Source organism: Scyliorhinus canicula, chromosome 18 (genome assembly GCF_902713615.1).
Source record: "Scyliorhinus canicula chromosome 18, sScyCan1.1, whole genome shotgun sequence".
Classification (NCBI taxonomy): domain Eukaryota; kingdom Metazoa; phylum Chordata; class Chondrichthyes; order Carcharhiniformes; family Scyliorhinidae; genus Scyliorhinus; species Scyliorhinus canicula.
Window position 1 is genome coordinate 17,014,088 of NC_052163.1, and position 20,206 is coordinate 17,034,293.

The 20,206-nt window shown below is 41.8% G+C and overlaps 1 protein-coding gene across 4 annotated transcripts in view; it reads right to left on the reverse strand.

Moving 5' to 3' along the window:
* The window catches only part of usp36 (ubiquitin specific peptidase 36), a 68,073-nt gene that overhangs the window by 30,107 nt on the left and 17,760 nt on the right, over window positions 1–20,206 (reverse strand). For 3 of the 4 annotated variants that reach the window (XM_038776624.1, XM_038776623.1, XM_038776625.1), the window contains exons 2-10: window positions 19,376–19,637; window positions 17,476–17,694; window positions 10,981–11,091; window positions 9,210–9,312; window positions 7,121–7,188; window positions 5,887–5,957; window positions 4,302–4,384; window positions 702–813; window positions 161–301 (exon numbers count right to left, since the gene is read on the reverse strand). In XM_038776624.1, the coding sequence (XP_038632552.1) occupies window positions 161–301; window positions 702–813; window positions 4,302–4,384; window positions 5,887–5,957; window positions 7,121–7,188; window positions 9,210–9,312; window positions 10,981–11,091; window positions 17,476–17,694; window positions 19,376–19,637 (1,170 nt within the window). Of the gene's footprint in view, window positions 1–160; window positions 302–701; window positions 814–4,301; window positions 4,385–5,886; window positions 5,958–7,120; window positions 7,189–9,209; window positions 9,313–10,980; window positions 11,092–17,475; window positions 17,695–19,375; window positions 19,638–19,790; window positions 19,946–20,206 lie in introns of all 4 variants that reach the window. The other variant, XM_038776626.1, reaches the window with a different exon arrangement.

A 20,206-nucleotide genomic window follows, 5' to 3' on the forward strand; every position in this document is an offset into this window, starting at 1 on the left:
TAGGGTTGTTAATAAACTAGATTAGTAACCAATGGTGAACAAATTGTGACACAAAAGTTCTCAGTGGATAAGGCCAATTTGGTCGGAATTTCCAACATTTTAAAAAGAGGGAATGGTTTGGATTCAGTTCTTTGAATTAGTTCACAACGCAACTTCTCACCTTGACATAACAGTAGTAGTGTCCAGCATGACAACTGTATCCAGAATGTACTAACACTGCATACAACCCATAATTGACTGGTTCGCCATTATTTTGGGACATATATGGACGCATGTTCAAGTGTTCAAGGTAACCAACATCCTGTTAAAACAGAGACAGTGAAGTTTTCACAGTTAACAGTTTGCTTCAAAACATAAATTTTAATGTTTCAGCAAATAATATCTAGCAATTTCTTTTTAATCCATACTAGTTTCTTGAAACTTCACAGGAACGACCAGTCAGAATTTTTTGCAATTTAAAATCTACAAAAATTTACAGTAATTCTGACACTATTTGCCTCCACTGGAGAAATCTTTCACCAAGACTGAAATTTTGCAAAACAGCAAAGGTATAGAAATTCTGCAACAATATTTCTGTGAAGGAACTACAATACTATGTCATGCAGCTATGGATGATGTTTCTGAAAGACGAGCATATTTTGCAGCATTATAAGGCTTGATAAGCACTAAAAACCTCACTAGTAAATTGAAAATTACTTCACCTTTGTAATTTTGCCACCACTGAAGTTTGCAAATCGCTTTAGGGAAAGGGTCAGCACATTTGATGCTCTATGAATGGAAAAGCGTTTCGTTGCTGGAACTTTCTTCTTGCACCTAAATAAGGGAAGTCATCTGTTTGAGTCAAAATAATCTTAGCAGTTAAAGCAGTCAGAGGTATTACTGTCCACTCCTCAAAGGCTGATAAAACTAGGCCCATTCCACACCCCATACTTTAAGCAAGGAAATCTGCTGTTCTTGCCTGGTTTGGCCCACATGTGTCTGCTGACCCACAGCCATGTGGTTGACCCCGAACTGCCCTCTGAATGTCATGAAAGCCACTGAGTTGAAGGGCAATTAGAAATGGATAACAAATGCTGGCCTTGCCAGTGATGCCTGTTGTATTTCTATGTTTTCAAGGGCAGCACGGTGGCACAGTGGTTGGCATTGCTGCCTCATGGTGCCGAGGTCCCAGGTTCGATTCCAGCTCTGGGTCACTGTCCGTGTGGAGTTTGCACATTCTCCCCGTGTTCGCGTGGGTTTCGCCCCCACAACCCAAAGATGTGCAGTGCAGGTGGATTGGCCACGCTAAATTGTCCCTTTATTGGAAAAATAAATTTATTTTAAAAAAAAAGTATTTCTATGTTTTCTTAATACAAACTTGTCAACCTCAGTCAAGAGTAGTAAATTAAATGCAGGTTTGGTTTATTTGAAGATGTAGTTCAGGATTGCTCAGAAGACAGGTTTACCACAAAGATTTGGAGCTATTGTTAAGTGTAGCTACACCTGCTTCACATTACATGCTGCTTGCTAAACTGAAAGCTCCTCCAAACAATGTCTGCTGGTCACATGGTTTGCAACCTGGCTACTTACTCATGAGCATATTCTCTCAAAGCAGCATATCAACAGTGCCCACATACCATGAAAGAAGAAAACAAAACTGGAATTACTTGCAATTATTGTATATTGTTCCTACATGTATACTTAGAGGATCCAAGACCTCACCCTGCATCTTTCTCAAATAAAATACACAAGAGCGATATGCTCGTTGCTATCTCTAAAAATTCCAAACTGGACAAAGACGCAAAATCATTGAATCCATGCCTTTCTATGACCTCGACCAAAAGGAGCTACCTGGAAGAACTGGAGAAACTTGCATATCCTTATTATCCCCAAGGAGCCACCTACAACCCCCTTTGGGTTGCACTGGCCAAACTCAAAAGCCATCTGCACTTCATATCTCGGGCTGACCAACTGGAGTCTGCTTAGACAAAGGGTTCCATAACCTTCCTTTCAATTCTTAATGGTCGAGATATTTGACAATCTCGGGGACACAGGCAAGTGATACGCAACCTTAGTCAAAGACAGTGTGGAGAGGTGGAAGTCATGTGATTTGGACCTCTGGCTTGTGGAACTAGCAACATTGCCTCGCTGAATTGTGACGTCTCAGTCTGTCTTTTTAACATCTGAATAGCAGCCTCACAGAAAAGGAGCTCTGGCCCAGGCTGGCCGCTTGGCCCCACATACACTGTTTCTGCTGGAAATTTTGTACTATTGCCTGGAATATTGATTCATTTCGGCATGCCTACCTAATCGTGCAAAGTCAACACCACTATCCAGCATCAGTTTTAGCTTGCCAACCTTAGTGAAGGAATACCTCATTAGACTTTGATTCTGGACTACGGAACCCACATGAAACAATATTTCTTTTCACTATCCCTGTTTTACTATATGAATGTGAAGGAGGCAATGTTGTGACCATCCTCCCAACAATTTGTGCATGCAAAAAATTAACCTTTCCAAGTTCATCCTATCTCATGTTTGCTGTAGGTTATGAATGGAAAATTGGATCCTACCATAACTGAAGGTTCAGAAACATGGCATCACATACAAAGGGGGAAACAAATCAAAACATCTCTCCATTCAGAGGGGCGGCAAGAGACGCTGTTTAAATTAACCTCCCTCCTGTCGTAACAACTTCCACTGCTGCACTGAACAAGTGTCCATTTAAAAAGAATTGGGTATTCTTTAAAAAATGTAATTCTGCAGTAACTGAGTAGTGAGGATAAAAAGACCTCAGTCTCATGAATCCTTGATGCAATAGTATTGTATATTGTAGTTATATAACTGGACCAGTAACCCAGAGGCTGGATTATTGACTTGGAGATTTGTGCAAATCTTTTAGGGGACCCATCTCGTTCAGACCTATGTGGGACTCCAAGTCCATGCCATGAGATTTGACACTTAATTGCCCTCTCATGATTTGGCAAACTACTTCAGTTAACTGCAATTTGAGATATGAAATAAATGTTGGCCTTGCCAGCAACTCCCACATTTTATGAATCTGCTTTCAAAAAGTCTGCAAAATTTAATATACAAATCGAAGACAATAATAGGTTTTGTTCAGTTTCTCATGATTCTATCTACTAACCAGGGTAGAATCATTAAATAAAGTGCCCCCTCCCAAAGGAATGCAATTAAAATTAATAGAAAATAATGACGCTTATTTCATCAACAAACCAAATCACAAGAAGACAAATGGAACAGGAACACTTGGGATTCCAAGCTACAAGCCGCCCCATAAGACAGAGGTGGTGGCATTGTGGTATTGTCACTGAACTAGTAAACCAGAAACCCAGGGTAATGATCTGGGGACCTGGGTTCGAATGCCACTACTGCAGATGGTGAAATTTGAATTCAATAAAAATATGGAATTAAAAGTCTAATGATGACCATGACACCATTACCGATTGTCATAAACCAATGTGGTTCACTAATATCATTTAGGCAAGGAAATCTGCCATCGTTACCTGGTCTGGCTTACATGCGACTCCAGATGCACAACAATGTGGTGGACTCTTAACTGCCCCCTCTAGACGCCCACAACCCATAATGTGGGAATTAAAAAAACACAATAGGAACCAGAGAAGGAAAAGGGAAGTGTAAGTGTAGGGAGTAATGCATAATTCACATGTAATACATGTGGTACCTTATGCAATACATAAATGTACATATTCCCAAGACAAAACCATGGCAAAATATTTGTACTGAAGGACATGCAGTGTACTGTTGCACTTGGACACTTAAATGCTTCCAGAGAATCCAAGTTGCTGTGGCAACATGCACATACTGGACAAGAACTGATGTGGGCTAAATGCAGAAATTGTACATTTGAAGTTAATTAAATTTGACCTACAAGATATGATGAACAGCAGCAGAGGACAAGGGTCACTAGGTCACCAGTTCACAATTGCCACAAGTTTACAGAATAAATATTTTTAGCATCAATTTTCTCTTCTTTCCTCTTGAAATCAGATGTTGCCTTTAACGGAGATTCGTTTCAGTCAGTAATGGTCATCCAAGTGAGCCTTGACAGTATTTTTCAGTGGCCTGCAATGAACTCAAACCCAACCCTTCCTTATCCAAATTCCATGTGAGTATCCACCTAGCTATGTGGTGAACAGAGTGAGAACCATGCTGGATGAATGTTTCTCCCCATATCCAGCGAATTTACAATCAATTACTCCCCCAATCATTAGACCAGCAGAGGATAGCTGGGACCTTGGACTCGCTATGCCTTCGAAAATTTTTTGAAAAACACTTACTTTGCACACATGTAAGCATTCTCTCCACTGAGAAAATCTGGTTTCACAAAGAGCTCAAGGGCTCTGACAATATTGGGTGCTTGCTGTAAGACAATTAAATATGGATCAGATCAAAACATTAATAAAACAGCCATTCACTTGCTTAACAGTGTATAGATCCACCTCCAAAACACTCTACAAAACATAACATACTCAAACACTCTACATAAAATATTCAAGAGGTATTACAATGCACGCAACATTTGGGTATCGATCAATCTGTACGCAATGCATTTTGGACTGACAGCTCTTCAGCAGCATTCGAAAATGTTCGGGAGCACATTTGTGTAAATCAGGTTAGATGAAATGTGCAAATGCAAATAGTCAGTCTTGTAATTTTGCTCCTATATAATTGTCTTGTGTTACAGTTTACTCATGTCTGAGTTGCTGTGGTAACATGGACTTTATCCATAGCTCCAGACTGCAACATGCATATGATGGCAGAGACTCCAACTCTTTCCAACGGGCTGGTTTAGCTCCATGGGCTAGACAGCTGGTTTGTAATGCAGAACAAGGCTAGCAGCACGGGTCCAATTCCCATACCAGCTGAGAATTCTGAATTCTCCCTCTGTGTACCCAAACAGGTGCCGGAATGTGGCGTCTAGGGGCTTTTCACAGTAACTGCATTGCAGTGTTAATGTAAGTCTATTTGTGACAATAAGATGATTATTATTATCACATGGCTGACTAATCTCCCCCGTTCTTACTACCTGCCATTCGGGAATATTGGAAGGATTTTCCAAGTTCATACTCAATCTGTTTGAACACAATATGAATGAACCTCCTCAACCAGAGCTTCTGGCTCACCCATTGCTCCTTACTCCCACAAGACCTCCCAAATATTACCCTTGCTGCTAAATAATTTCATATTTTGTAAATAAGGGGAAAGAGAAGAAAATGATGATTGCAATAATAAAATATATTTGCCCAATGTCTGTTACATAATCCAGCTGGTGTTATAGCATAGAGTCCCTGGGGTGCTAAAGGAGGCTACCTGGCCCTTCGAGTCTGCACCAACTCTTGGAAAGAGCACCCTACCTAGGCCCACGCCCCCACCCTATCCCCGTAACACCACCTGACCTTTTGGACATGAAGTGGCAATTTACCGTCGCCAATCCACCTAACCTGCACATTTATGACCTGTGGGGGAAAACTGGAGCACCCAGAGGAAACCCACGCAGGCATGGGGAGAGTGTGTAAACTGCACACAGACAGTCACCCGAGGCCAGAATTGAACCCAGGTCCCTAGCACTGCAAGGCAGCAGCGCTAACCACTGTGCCACCATGCTGCCCTTACACGAACAGCTTTCTTCAGAGCTAAAGAAGCATAACATACATTATATCAAGATAAAAGGCAGCAAGGAAGACAAAGTAGCAAGGTAAAGTTGTGTGTTATTACTATTTTTAATCCAATGGATCAATCACACAACTTCAATGAAAGTTATATGTTGCTATTGATTCCACACAAGTGGGACCAATGCCTGCATTTACACGCAGAATATTTTACAAGATAACTGTGGCTTCTATTTAAGAAAGGTACACTTACCCTTATCTCAAGGGCAATATCCAAATAAGGATCATATGTATCCGATACACTCTTGCACACAGAACACTTAACTTTGGGTACAGGAAGGGGAAGAAATCAAAACACAAAAAAAATCACAATTATTAATGGATATTAATTCAGACGGAGGATAAATACTTGCTTTAGTTTGAGTCTTCCTATTAGTTTCACAACGATTCTGCTTTATCTTCACAACCAAAATTTCCAAAGATTTTCTGTAAACATAATTATGCTGGAAAAAGTGAATTATCTTTCACCTCCTACCCAGTGCCATTTGTTTTACAATACTGCATTATGATTAGCTAATGAAGAAAAGGGTCAAAAGAGGGTGCTAGATTTTATTAACCTGTAAGTCTATGGCTTCAAATTGCACTTAAATGCTTTTAACGATACCAACATCACTCAAACAAATCCCAATGAAAAAGACAAAATCTTAAGCCAGCAATTATCCAGTCCGCAAAAGCTTATAATGGTAAAAAAAAAAAACATTTTTTGCAATTGATACAAAAGTTTGAGGTCACTGAACTTTTCTCTGTGACATAGCAACTAGAAAATTCTTAATCTGATATTTAAACATAGTTTTTGCTTTTAAAATATTCTCACTCTCGTCGTCAAATTAAATTGTGCTCTCTTTTAGTTATTACACCAAATGACCCATCATCCCACTCTACTCTTGCAGTTCAGCCAACATCCAATTCGCTACCAGAATGTACACAAATCCAGCTGGCAACTTGTCCCAAGTACTTCGGTTCAGCACCTTGAAGTGACGATTCAGCTGAGACTATAAATTCTCTTTATGGGAAATTATGCACATTAGCAGGTAATTTATCTCTTTATAATGTAAAGAGACTCAGTCTGCTACCAGGAATTTACTCAAGTGTGTTTAATGATGTCGGGAAGTGTATCTGACAGGAATTACAAGTTGTATTTTTAAATGATGAATTTGCACACAAGTCTTCACAACATTTGTGTGTATGCTTCACTCTGCCAGGAAATACAATGCAATGGTGGGCTCTCACTCCAATCTTGCAGATAATTTCTTTAAATGATTTCATGGGATATAGGCACCACTGGCAAGCCTAGCATTTGTCAACAAACATCCTTTCATTCATTACACATTAAATATTAAATAACTCTCCTTCGGCATGGAGGTACATTCTGAACTTGCTGCTGAAACTACATGTGAAGTAAGTTCAAATCTTTTCATTCTACTTACCCCTGGACCGAAGATACCCTCCAAATATTTGGTGCACTAATGAAGTAGCTTGTGTTTGTCGTTCCAATCTATGAGAGTTGGAAGGAAGGAGACAGAAAATGCGCTATTACAATCAATTGGTGCATTGAATTATATTATGCACCTAAATATAAAAATAGAAGACAATGCTGGACTGAAGTGGGGAATACTAGATTTTTGCTTCAAAAGGTTTCTGTTTCCTAGCTGCACCTCACTGAACTAGGACATCAGAGGTACCTTACATTTCAGCCACAACTCGATTTGGTGCAGAGGTTCATTATGCACGGAAACAGCTAAGTGCTTCTTGGTCATGTTACACTGATGCAATAGCAGGTTCCATACCACATTTCAGACTTGCACTACAACCCCAGTTGGTGTTACTACTGGGCAGGAAGTTCCCAGAATAGATCCTGGCCTCTGAAGACTCTAACATTTTACTTTTTAATAAAAATAATGTGGAGGAGCAAAAATCACAGGACTGACAATTAGTTTTTAACAAAAGAAAACATGCAAATATGACAAGTTTGGTTATAATATAGATTTCCTTCACTCCTCATCTTCACAATGTACACAGATTTCGAGGATAACACCCCATTCTGAAACCAAATGGCAGATTTCATTCAATCTTTTGTATATTCCTCCTCAAATTTCCCCCAGATGATTGTCACAAGTGTTTCTAAACTTCATTCTCAAAAGAAACGCTTTGCAATCTTCTTTCAAACAATGCTTTCCAGAAATGCTTTCCATCAGCTGCTTCATCAAGAACTTCCTGTCACCAACTGCTATGTATCAATTAAAAAGAATCACAAAGTCTACCTACCCTAAAAAGTGCCCCGGGCTGCTCAGCAACATCTCTTTCCTTCTGCAGGCTTGGAGGGCCCAAGGGCCTGTTCCTGTGCCGTACTGTTCTTTGTTCTCCCAGCTTTACACATTGTAAACCCTCTTACCACAATAGAAATAGTTTGAATTGACTAAAACTCCACATGTGCAAAAAAAGACCTTTGTCCATAGAACATAGTGCAGAAGGAGGCCATTGGGCCCATCGAGTCTGCACCGACTCACTTAAGCCCTCACTTCCACCCTATCCCCGTAACCCAATAATCCCTCCTAACCTTTTTTTGGTCACCAAGGGTAATTTATCATGGCCAATCCACCTAACCAGCACGTCTTTGGACTGTGGGAGGAAACCGGAGCATCCGGAGGAAACCCACGCAGACACGGGGAGAACGTGCAGACTCCGCACAGACAGTGACCCAGCGGGGAATCGAACCTGAGATCCTGGCGCTGTGAAGCCACAGTGCTATCCACTTGTGCTACCGTGCTGCCCTAACATGTCCAACATGAATCTAACTAGAATCTGCTTACACGAAAACACAAAATTAAACCCACTTACATCTATCTATACCTTATTTCTAATGTTTAATAATCCAAATATAGGACATCTAAAACTACTTCGTCTTTCCTAACATTTGAAAGACCTGTGAAGTGCCCAATTCTTTTTTTCGAAATAGGGGCCAATTTAGCGTGGCCAATCCATCTACCTTGCACATCTTTCGGTTGTGGGGGTAAGACCCACACAGACACGGGGAGAATGTGCAAACTCCACATAGACAGTGACCCGGGGCCAAGATTGAACCCGGGTCCTCGGCCCGTCAGGCAGCAATGCTAACCACTGCGCCACCCCTTTGAATGGCATCAGTAATATATGGTGAACTCTGATGTATAACATGACTTCTTATGCATGCAGCTTGATAAAGAAACACATTTTCAATTTAGGTTGATACAAGAAAGAAAACAAACAAGGACCGAAGCAGCCTTCATCCACTCAGTCCTGCAACTGCAAACAGGCATTCAAAACAAATCAGCAAATTTCACAAAGATTGCCACAATAGTATTTATTTACAGGTCTAAGCTTTTGATAGCCAGCTATTAGCATAGCAAATACACATTTATAATTTGCTTATTAAACAGGCATACTGACCACAAAGAAAAAATATATTCTCCGCAAATATCACGTTGCATTTCGTTCTGCCTCACTTAATGCCAATACAAGTTAAAAAAATTAACATACTTGGTGCAACCGCTCAGACAGGCCTTCTGCATAGCATCAATGGTATATCTCAGAAACTCATGTGCATCCTCTTGATTTCCAAATCGAAAATGTCTTGCTATTTCTGTAATGAATATTAACAATCATTCAACTGGTGCCTTTGTATTACAGGAATAACATTGTAGACCTCAAGGAACCTCAATTACTTTGGAGACATAAACTGACAATTTGAAATCCAAATCTGGCTACGTTCATGCAAGTGCTTTAACAATAATAATATAATAATAATTGCTTATTGTCACAAGTAGGCTTCAGTGAAGTTACAGCGAAAAGCCAGTGCAGCTTGAAAAGGACAAGAACAGCAAGATGTAATGGAGGGAGTTCAGTTGCAAAGAAACAGCTAACCAGTGGTTAGCATTGTTGCTTCACAGCGCCTGGAACCCTGGTCGATTCCAGCTTGGGTCACTGTCTGTGCAGAGTCTGCACACTCTCCCCGTTTCTACGTGGGTTTCCTCCGGGTGCTCCAGTTTCCTCCCACAAGTCCTGAGAGACATGCTGTTAGGTGAATTGGACATTCTGAATATTCCTTCTGTGTACCCGAACAGGCGCCGGTATGTGGTGACTAGGGGATTTTCACAGTAACATCATTGCAGTGTTAATGTAAGCCTACTTGTGACAATAATAAAGATTATAGCATTGAGATTATATTATTATAAAGCTACATGGCAATTGCACAGAATTTAAGCACAGTCAGCAAAGTCTAAGAGATTCACTTCATCGGTATAGTATAGTCTCTAGCCAAATTACAGCCATCATAGTAAATTACAGCTTCACACAAGTGTTCAGCAAGTTTATTGCTTGCCGCCGGTTTAGGGGTTTATTTGGGCAGGTAAAGCCCCTTGGGTGAAGAAGGTGCTGCTTTTTGGGGGGGGGGGGGGGGGTAGCCCTTCCAAATTTAATGAACTACCATTGGGCGGCGAATATTGCCATGGTGAGGAAGTGGGTAGTGGGGGAGGGGTTGGTATGGGAGTGGATGGAGGCAGCCTCTCGTAAAGACAATTTTGGGGGCATTGTTGACAGCGCCTTTGCCAGTCTAGCCGGCCAAGTACTCCATAAGCCCGGTGGTGGTGGCGGCCCAGAGGCTGGAGGGGGCCTTGGTTTGGGCACCGATCTACCTGGCAAGTGTTCCTCAGGCTAGAGAAGATAAAGTTTGCCTGGAGAGGGTCTGCCCGGTGATGGCAGACGTTCAGACAGTTAAGAGATAAAATGGGGAGGTAGAGTGTTAGGTATCTAGTTGATTTGGTTATCTGCAGCCCCATTGGCTTGTTTTGCGATTGTGTTTGACGTGTAAATATATAAATGCCTCAATAAAATATTTTTCATTAAAAAAAAGTTTATTGCTTGGCCAGTTTCTCTCTCAAAGATCTGCCATTTTTGCGAGGCCATTTGAAACTCTCAAAACTGAGACTGATAGACAAGCTTCGGAATCAAGGTGGGTAGGTGCTGCTAAAATGCCATGACCCAACTGAAGAACAGGTTCAAAAGGCTGGCCGACAAGTGCCCGCTTCTATGTTCCTATGACAAATTAATCTGATCATCAGAAACAAGCCATAACACATCAAAATCTTCTTGTGCTTTGCCAAAGAACATTCCACAAGTACAAGTTATAACAAGTTTGAATGAATGCCATCTAATCAGATCTTATTTAGTTACATAATTGCTTATTCTATACTATACATCATGGGTGTCAGAGAATGGATTACAGCAACAACAAAAAATCACAATAACTTACTTTTTAGTTCACGAATAAATGACAATGGTTTGATAGCATTTCCACTGTTGGCAAAAGCCTGTATCAGATGGTTCTGCATGATGCAGATCATACAAAACCCAGCCTGGGGACCTGGAAAATAAACCAAACACGAGTGTATTTCACATATTCATGACCCAAGAAGAATCCCATATCAACAACTGTCTGCATAAAATCGGCATATCAATGGATCAATTGTAAGCCCAATGGACAATACTTGAATGGAAAATAAATTGGACCAACAAGCATGCTTAGTTTTCCATTATTACAATTATTGCTCTGTAAGACTACACTTTTGCAAGAAATCCGCTTAATGAATTTTTTGCACGATAGCCTTAAATAATCCAATAAAAACTTAGTACGGGTGGCCTTTATCATACAAGAAACATTACCACGGTGCTGCTCTGTAAAACAGAAGAGGAATTAACGCTGAGCCATGGAATGGAGTTAGGAGGGGAACGGTCATTGAAGGACAGATTGCAAGAAGGGAAATACCAAAGGAGTGCAGCGAGAGTCAGAAAGATTTATGGAAGGATTTCCAGAGATAAGCACCGAGGTAACGGCTAGTTTCACTGCTAGGTTGGCTACATTGGTCCCTCGAGTCAGAAAAAAATGCTAATTAACCAATCTTGGAAAGAGAATAAAAGTTTTGGCACAAACAAAAAATTCCAAAAGGAACAGCTAAGAAATAATTTCTGAGAAAAAGTAAAACAATGTCATATAATTTTTTAAAAATGAATAAAAAAGAACCAGAGCGTGAAACGATCAGTGTGTGCACCCGAGTCTCTCCCAATATCAGGATACTCAGTCACTCGCTATCCCCCACTCAGCCGAGGAGAGGGGAGGGCGAGAGCGAGAGAGAAAAACACAAGACAGAGTAAGTAAGACAGACACTCACTCCCTCTCTCCCATCATTGTTCCGCCACGTCTTTGCCCTCCCTGCTGTCCCTTGGGCCCGGCAGCCTTCAGCACAATCACTGCCACCGGCTGCTCCTCTGATCAGAAATGGTTTCTCTTCCTCATTTGCTTGTCAGCAGCAAACATGGAAAGGAAACAGTCTGTGATTAAAGGGACACCCCCTTTCAAAATCTTAAATTGCACCAACCTGCATTTTGAACTTACTGGCCGGTCTTACTGCCTTCTGGGTCGAGCGCTTCTAATCTGTCATCTTCATCACTTGAATCTCAAAGAGTGCTACACACTTTGATCACTACTAACAGTTCTAAAATTGTGTAGCGGTTTTAACTTGTGCCTCCTTGTTCTGCAATTGAATTTTGAAGAGTATACAGAAAAGGGTATACTTTTTCTGTCCCATTAGTCTTACACATCAGCTTTCAGATATAAAAGCAAAACTGTGGATGCTCAAAATCCAGAATCAAAACGGGAAGTGTTGGAAATATTCAGCAGGTCCAGCAGCATCTGTGGAGAGAGAAAGAACGGCGAGTCAAATATGCCTCTTCTTCAGAACAGAGGAGTAATATTTGACTCGAAACGTTAACCGTTTCTTTTCTCTCTCTCTCTCCACAGATGCTGCCAGACAAGAGAGTATTGCCAGCACTTCCTGATTTTTCATCACCTTCAGGATATCGCCTTGCTAGGTTAAAAAGGCGTCTAGCAGGCTACCGTAGGAACCTGGGCTCGGACCCCACCTGTTCACATTATATATTAATTTGGAAGAAGGAACGAATGTATCATCTCCCAATTTCCAGATGATACAAAGTAAGGCGAGGTGGTGAGCAGTCAGGAGAATGCAGAGATGTTTTAGTGAGATTTTGACAGGCTGAGTGAGTGGGTTGATGCAGTATAATGTGGATAAAAGTGACATTATCTGCTTTGGGAGCAAAAATAGGAGGGCAGATTATTATTTGAATGGTGCAAATTGAAAGAGGTGGATAATCAGCGAGACATTGGGTGTCATAGCTGCTGGAAGTAAGCGTGCAGGGACAGCAGGCAGTAAAGGTAGCAAATGTTAGCCTTCATAGCGAGAGGATTTGAGTCTCGGAATAGAGATGTTTTATTGCAATTGCAAAGGGCGTTGGCGAGGTCACACCAGTTTTGGTGTCCTTATTTGAGGAAGGAGGGAGTGCAGCCAAGGTCTACCAGGCTGAACTGTCATACGAGGAGAGACTAAATTGGTTTGGATTATATTCATGGTATTCAGAAGAGGGAGAGGGGATCTCATAGAAACTTCTAAAATTTCTGACAGGATTAGACCGGATAGATTCAGAAAAAATGTGGGGGAGTCCAGAACTAGGGAGTTCACAGTTTGAGGACAAGGAGAAATTCTCAGACTGAGGAGAGAAGAAATGTCTTCACCCAGAGAGTAGTGAACCTGTGGAATTCATTACCACAGAAAGTAGTCGAGGCTAAAACAGTGTTTATGTTCAAGAAGGAATTAGATGTAGCTCCTGGGGCTAAAGGGGTCAAGGAAGATGGGATCAGGATATTGAATATGATCAGCCATGACCATAATGAATGGCAGAGCAGGCTCGAAAGGCCTACTCCTGCTTCTACTGTCAATGCATGTTTCTATGTATTTTCTCAAGTAATTCCTCATAACTCAGCTCTTTAGCAGAGGGATCAATCCTGCACTCGTTTCTAATCTCTTGCTACTTCTCCAGTGTCTAACGTGGCTGGTTTACCACACTGGGCTATATCGCTGGCTTTGAAAGCAGACCAAGGCAGGCCAGCAGCACGGTTCGATTCCCGTAACAGCCTTCCCGAACAGGCGCCGGAATGTGGCGACTAGGGACTTTTCACAGTAACTTCATTGAAGCCTACTTGTGACAATAAGCGATTTTCATTTCATTTAAAAGCTTCCTTCCCCAGTGTCCAACTCCTCCCACGATGGATTAATCAGTATGCTGCAAAATGGTTTACGTTGCCACGCCATACTTATACACACTTCTTGAAATCAAGAAACAATTCCCCTAAATCAACACAGCAACACAGTCAAATGCTGGCAACTTTCATTGATCACTGTACTTCTACTAATGCAATAGCTATGGATTTCTTCTGTTCAATGCACTCCTGTTTTATGGCCTTCAGTTGTGTTCTATATCATGATTCATTTTTGAATTAGGGCACTGGGAATGGACAGATCACAAGCGGCATATAATTACAGAAGATTACAAAGTCAAAGCAAGTTTCTTTTTATATAAAGTCACTGTTTGTTGCCAAACTCATGTACTGCCTCAGGCCATGTTCTGCATGCTGCATCAACCTGCTTTTGCTACAATTCAGACCAACAGAACCTAGTATAAAACTGTGCCAACTTCTAATGTTGAGCACTGCAGAAAACGCAGTGATTTTACTCTGCCCCACATCAGTCACCTCACACCAAGGTTGTGAAAATTTCAACTCGCAAAAACTATGAAGATCTTTTCCTCCATCTCTGGATCAGAAATCTCAAGGATTGAAAACGTTTATGTTGAAATATTCAGTTGTACAGAGTATTGATGGGATCCACATATAGAGTACGGTCTACAGTTTTGGTCTCCTTATTAACAACCCCCAGGGCTAGTGCGGGTCAACTCCAGCCCCACTTGACCCAGAGTCACAACACAATTGAAATTCGTAGAAACCACCCAAAAAAACACAATTCATTTTATTAATAAAAAAAAAGAGTAACTATAATTAAATATGCAACAAATACAACAGGTTAATCACACACGAACATACAAGATTCTGAGGGTACTGAAGAGGGTGAATGCGGGAACACAGTTTTAAGTGTCTCCACTTTAGACGGCGATGAAATAAATTTTTGCTCTCATGGGGTCGTGAATCTTTGGAACTCTTCCCCAGAGTGTGGAGGAGGCAGAGTCAATTAATATTTTTAAGGCAGTGGTAGCGAGATCCTTAACTAACAAGCAAGTCAAAGGTTATCGAGGGTAACGACCGTGTCGAGGTGAAGCCACAGTCAGATCAGTCTTGATCTTGTTAAAAGGTGGAGCAGACTCAGGTGAGCCAATGGCCTACTCTCGTTCCCAATGAATATGTTTGTATTGGGCAATGTCAAAAAATAAAAAGAAATTAATTACTTTAAAATTTGTGCATTGCACAATACACAGGAAAATAACATCAGAAGCCAATTTTCCAGCATTTGCACTATAGCTTGCAGGAAAGTCACAATATGCAGCTGACAGTTTACGGCAAACAGAGTACCCCACCAAAGCCCACACCTCCACCCTACCCCAGTAATCCCACCTAAGCATTCGGTCACTAAGGGCAATTTATCATGGCCAATCCACTTAACCTGCACATCTTTGGACTGTGGGAGGAAACCGGAGCAGCCGGAAGAAACCCACATAGACACAGGGAGAACGTGCAGACTCTGCACAGACAGTGACCCAAGCGGGAATCGAACCTGGGACCCTGGCATTATGAAACAACAGTGCTAACCACTGTGCTGCCCCGTGTATGCATGAATCAGAACAAGGTAGACCTCTTCTGCACCTTGATAACATAGCACGAGTTGAAACTAAATGGGCTTGCCTGCGAATGAAAAACAAAAATAACATCCATTTGTATTTTTAAACGGTACAATTCATGACAATTTTGTCGAAAGGTGAAAGAGGCAAGGCGTGGGGAACAGAGCACACCAGGCAAGAATAGGCATGGATTAAGCCACCATGTCTCAGCACTGTGGATTAACATCAGTTCCCCACCACAGCCATCTTGTGGATTCTGCATGAGATTACATTTTTATTAGCAATAGGATTGGCAACCGTAAGAACTGCATTCACTGCCAAAATTATAGGGGCTAATAATAAAAACACATCCATGTCATCAGTCTGGACTGGATGTGTTAAGTCAATGGGGGAAATGCTCCAGGTTTACTGAATTGTCCCACTGAGCTGGTCATCAATTTACTAATTGTAATACTGATGAAGGATGCAGTAGCATTTGGGATAAATCAATTAATTGATATAAAAGTATCACCCTGTATAAACAAAAAAGACACTGGATTCTATTCATTACTACAAAGAATGACTAGTTAGGGAACTGCAAATAAGATCAAATCTGTTCCCTCTTTCATCTTTAATTCGCCCAGTAACTACTAGGAACACTGCACATTTTGGAAGAGCAGGTGATTTCATACTCAAACTCAAAGCTAATTTTACAACCAAAAATAAATTAAGTTTAATAAAATATTCCACAGTTAAAACTATTACAAAGGAGAACCAGTCAGTCATTCAGATGTTAACTTGAACTCTATTCAAATTGTAATTGTTTTCACCCACAACTAAGTTGCGACATTCAATGATGTCAGCATCTATTTCAGTAAGGACAAAAAAAAATCTGTGCACTCAAAATAATTTGTAAGAAAGCAAAGCTTACTACATTGCATCTTCCCCATCAGTTGCTGTGAAGCAGCAATAAATCGGCACGGTTATCTCAATCTCCACAGGTATCCCAAGGCCAGGACATTTCCAACTGCTGACAGGGCAGATGACTGACTTGCTTCAAATCTCACATTGGGTTGGTCAGTAAAAATACATCACCAGTCATCTGACAGCTTTCCCGCTTCCCAGAGGAATCTAGCTTAGCACCTTTCAATCAACCGCCACCCCAAGACCCAGCATTCCAAATGCAGGACATTTGTTACAGATCAAGAACAGCTACATCAGTGCTAGCATATCAGTACCAACAATGTCAGTTATCAGAGACTTGGGAGTAGACCTTCAGAATTCTATAGGTTGCTTGTGAGTTCGACCTTTACTACTTCTCACTCCAGATCTGTGATCAAATGAATACCAGATCCTCAATACAAAGGTTATATGCAACAAATATCATTGGATCACTGCTTCTGAACTTAGCACTCATTTTTAACTTTGGAAAGTCAATAAAATCACAAATTTACAGGTACCAGACCCTGTATCCAGGTAGCTCGGGATTGGACATGTACAGGATAGGGAGATTTTCAACCCTGTGGTGCAGATGCTGGAAGTTTGGAATAAAAAGGCCTGTTCTATGTTTTATTGTTTCATTTCTGAACAAATACAGGTTTTTTCACAGTTCTGCTGAAGGCAGCATGGTAGCACAGTGGTTAGCACTGCTGCCTCAGTGCCAGGGACACGGATTCAATACCGGGCCTTGGGTGACTGTGTGGAATTTGCAAGTTCTCCCAGTGTCTGCGTGGGTTTCCTCTGGGTGCTCCTACAGTCCAAAGCTGTTGAGGTTAGGTGGGGTTCTGTGGTTACGGGGATGAGGGAAAAGATTGGGTCGAGGAAGGGTCTCTTTCAGAGGGTCGGCGCAGACTCGATGGGCCGAATGGCCTCCTTCTGCACTGTAGGAATTCTATGTTTATGCTTGAAAAGCCATAACCTGTTTTACTTCCTGAATAAATACGCATTGATCGATGTAACAAAAAAAAGTTATTGCCCTTTCCTTCTTGCGGACTTTCGAATGTCGGATAACGGGCCTGGTACCTGTACTAGGTTTCAAATATTTCAGATGTAGAAACATAGAACTTACATGTCTTGGTGTGCTCTTTCGAGAGCAGATAATTGGCCAGTGGTGGTGTATAGGTCAAGCACTGGAGAGTGGAGTTCAAGAAACATGTATTTCCCAGGTTGTGGAGTCCAGCTCCGACGCGGCACACACGTACCCATTTCATGGACAATTTTTCCATAGGAAACAGAACTTTCTGAGGGGCTGGGATGCCATCATTTGGAGTGCCACTGATTTCACAGACTGGAAAGTGCAAAAGAAACTATGATGCAGTTTGGATACAGGGAAGTGTTGAAAATACAATGTATAAATGTCAAATACAATGTATAAATGACAAATATATCCTTTCCAGTTGCACCAACTTTATTTCCACAGATAAATAAATACTGATCTGATGTCTATCAGCTGACAATGACCAGGTAGCTTTATAAAAATTGAGCTACAACCAATGTGCAGCTACAGGAACAGGTGTAAATATTTAAATATTCAGAGGAGAGCATTATTCTAACAAGAACTAATGTATAAAAAGCTTCTTGTACAAGAACAAGCCAGCTAACATAATGTTCAGTCTTTCAATACAGATATTTTCTGCTTTTAGAAAACAGGTTTTAAGTTGAAAACTAAAACTCAGGATCAGACTTTTCCTGCTCACAGTCATGTCAGTATTTCCACACTGCGAAATCGCAGTTAAACATCATTCAGGCTTGGTGTTCACAAATTTTACAATTAGCTAACTTCTCAGTCACAAGATAAAGAACATGAAGCTATCCTTCATGGAATTAATTTAAAGGAATATGAATATTGGTTGATATTTTCCAGAGCAAAAACTCTCGACATTGTAGGATGCAAGACCAACACCACAGATCTTGGGTGGAATTCCCCGCAACGGCCATGCCGTTGTGAAACCCAGGGTGTTTCACAACGGCGTCGGATGCCGCTTCTCTCCCTCTCCCCCTCTCTCTTCCCCCTTCCCCCCCCCCCCCCCCCCCGGGGCTAGGAGCGGCGTTTCGTGAAACTCGGCCGCCGGGCCTTGACGCTGGCGTTAAGGCGGCGCGCCGATAATGACGCGGCCGGCGGCGCCCTAGTGACGTCAGACATGCATGCGCGGTTGCCACATTCCCCTCCGCTGCCCCGCAAGACGTGGCGACTTGATCTTGCAGGGCGGCGGAGGGGAAAGAGTGCATCTCAGAGACGCCAGCCCGACGATCAGTGGACACCGATCGCGGGCCAGTCCCATCCCGAGCACGGCCGTGGTGCTCAATCCCCTCTCCGCCCCCCCACAGGCCCCAAACTTACCTTTTGCGCTATGTTCAGCCGGCAGCGACCAGGTGTGGTTGCCGCCGGCGTGAACAGGTCGGGAACGGCAGGCCGCTCGGCCCATCCGGGCCAGAGAATCGCGGGTCACCGTGAGAAACTGCGACCTGTGATTCTCTGAGCGGCGTGTCACAAAACGCGACACGCCATTTTGGGGGTGGGGGGTGGGGGGTTTGGAGAATCGCAGGGGGTGCCTGAGCAGCCCTCCCACGATTCTCCGACCCGGCCTGGGGAGCCGAGAATCGCGCCCCTTATCTTCATGCAACTCAAATTTACCATGTTTCACTTTTTAAAAACAGTAATATAACTGCATAAATAACACAGCCGAATGTGGAAAATAGCCAGATAATCAACTGAAAATTCATCACTCCTTTTTTCAAGAATGTAGCCATTACAGTATATGTCTATGTTTCATTGCTCACTGCAAAATATAAAAATATTAGCGCTATTACAACCATTGTAAGTGACATTATGTTTTTATTTGCAAATGTTACACTCATTCATTCACACAGGCTCAAAGCCAGATTAGACACCCATGCCCACCGCATTCACTGAACCTCATGATGCACTTAGTCATAAAATGGTAATCAAATAGGTTTGATATACATACTTCGTTTTTTTGTTGGGGTGGAACAAGCATTTTTCTGGCCAGTTGCCCCTTCAGCTTTTGCGTTCAAAATTACATATTTACTCTTCAGGGTTTCTAACTGACAGGAAAAGTTCTTGCTGGCAGGCTCAAATTCAATTTTCTCAAGAAGAACCTTCTTTGCTGAAGCTGCAAGCAGTTTGTTGAGGTCACCTTCATCAGTAGAATCTTTCCTCCCAGGCTTCAGGGCTTCTTTCAACTTGTCTACTATAGGCATGGTGCATAACTAAAACACAAAAAATGTAATGAGCTAAATTAGTTCCCACTAGCAGTACAACAAACTGACCAATACAAGGTTGAGCTAACCTTGTTCTCTTTGCAATAACAGTGCCATACCAAAGTGATCACAGTGTACCAAATAGATATAACATTTACTCACAATGTTAGTTGAGTTAAGACACAGCGTTAATGTTTTTCTTTTGACAATTGCTATTTCATTTCTTCAACCGGAGCATGCAACATTTTTCTGTGGAAGAATCTTTCACTGAACCCAGTCAAACTTTGCAATGTATTCCTATCTTGAGGATTAGGGCGCTTGAAATGCAGAAATTGAAATGAAAATGAAATGAATGAATGAATGAAAATTGCTTATTGTCACGAGTAGGATTCAAAATGAAGTTACTGTGAAAAGCCCCTAGTCGCCACATTCTGGCACCTGTTCGGGGAGGCTGGTACGGGAAGGATTAACCAAATTAACCAAGGTGAGTAGCAGAGGGGAAAGCAGAGGGGGAAGAGAGTAGTCACACACTTCTTCCAATCCCCAGATGGCCGAACTCAGAAGTATTCCCCACCGCA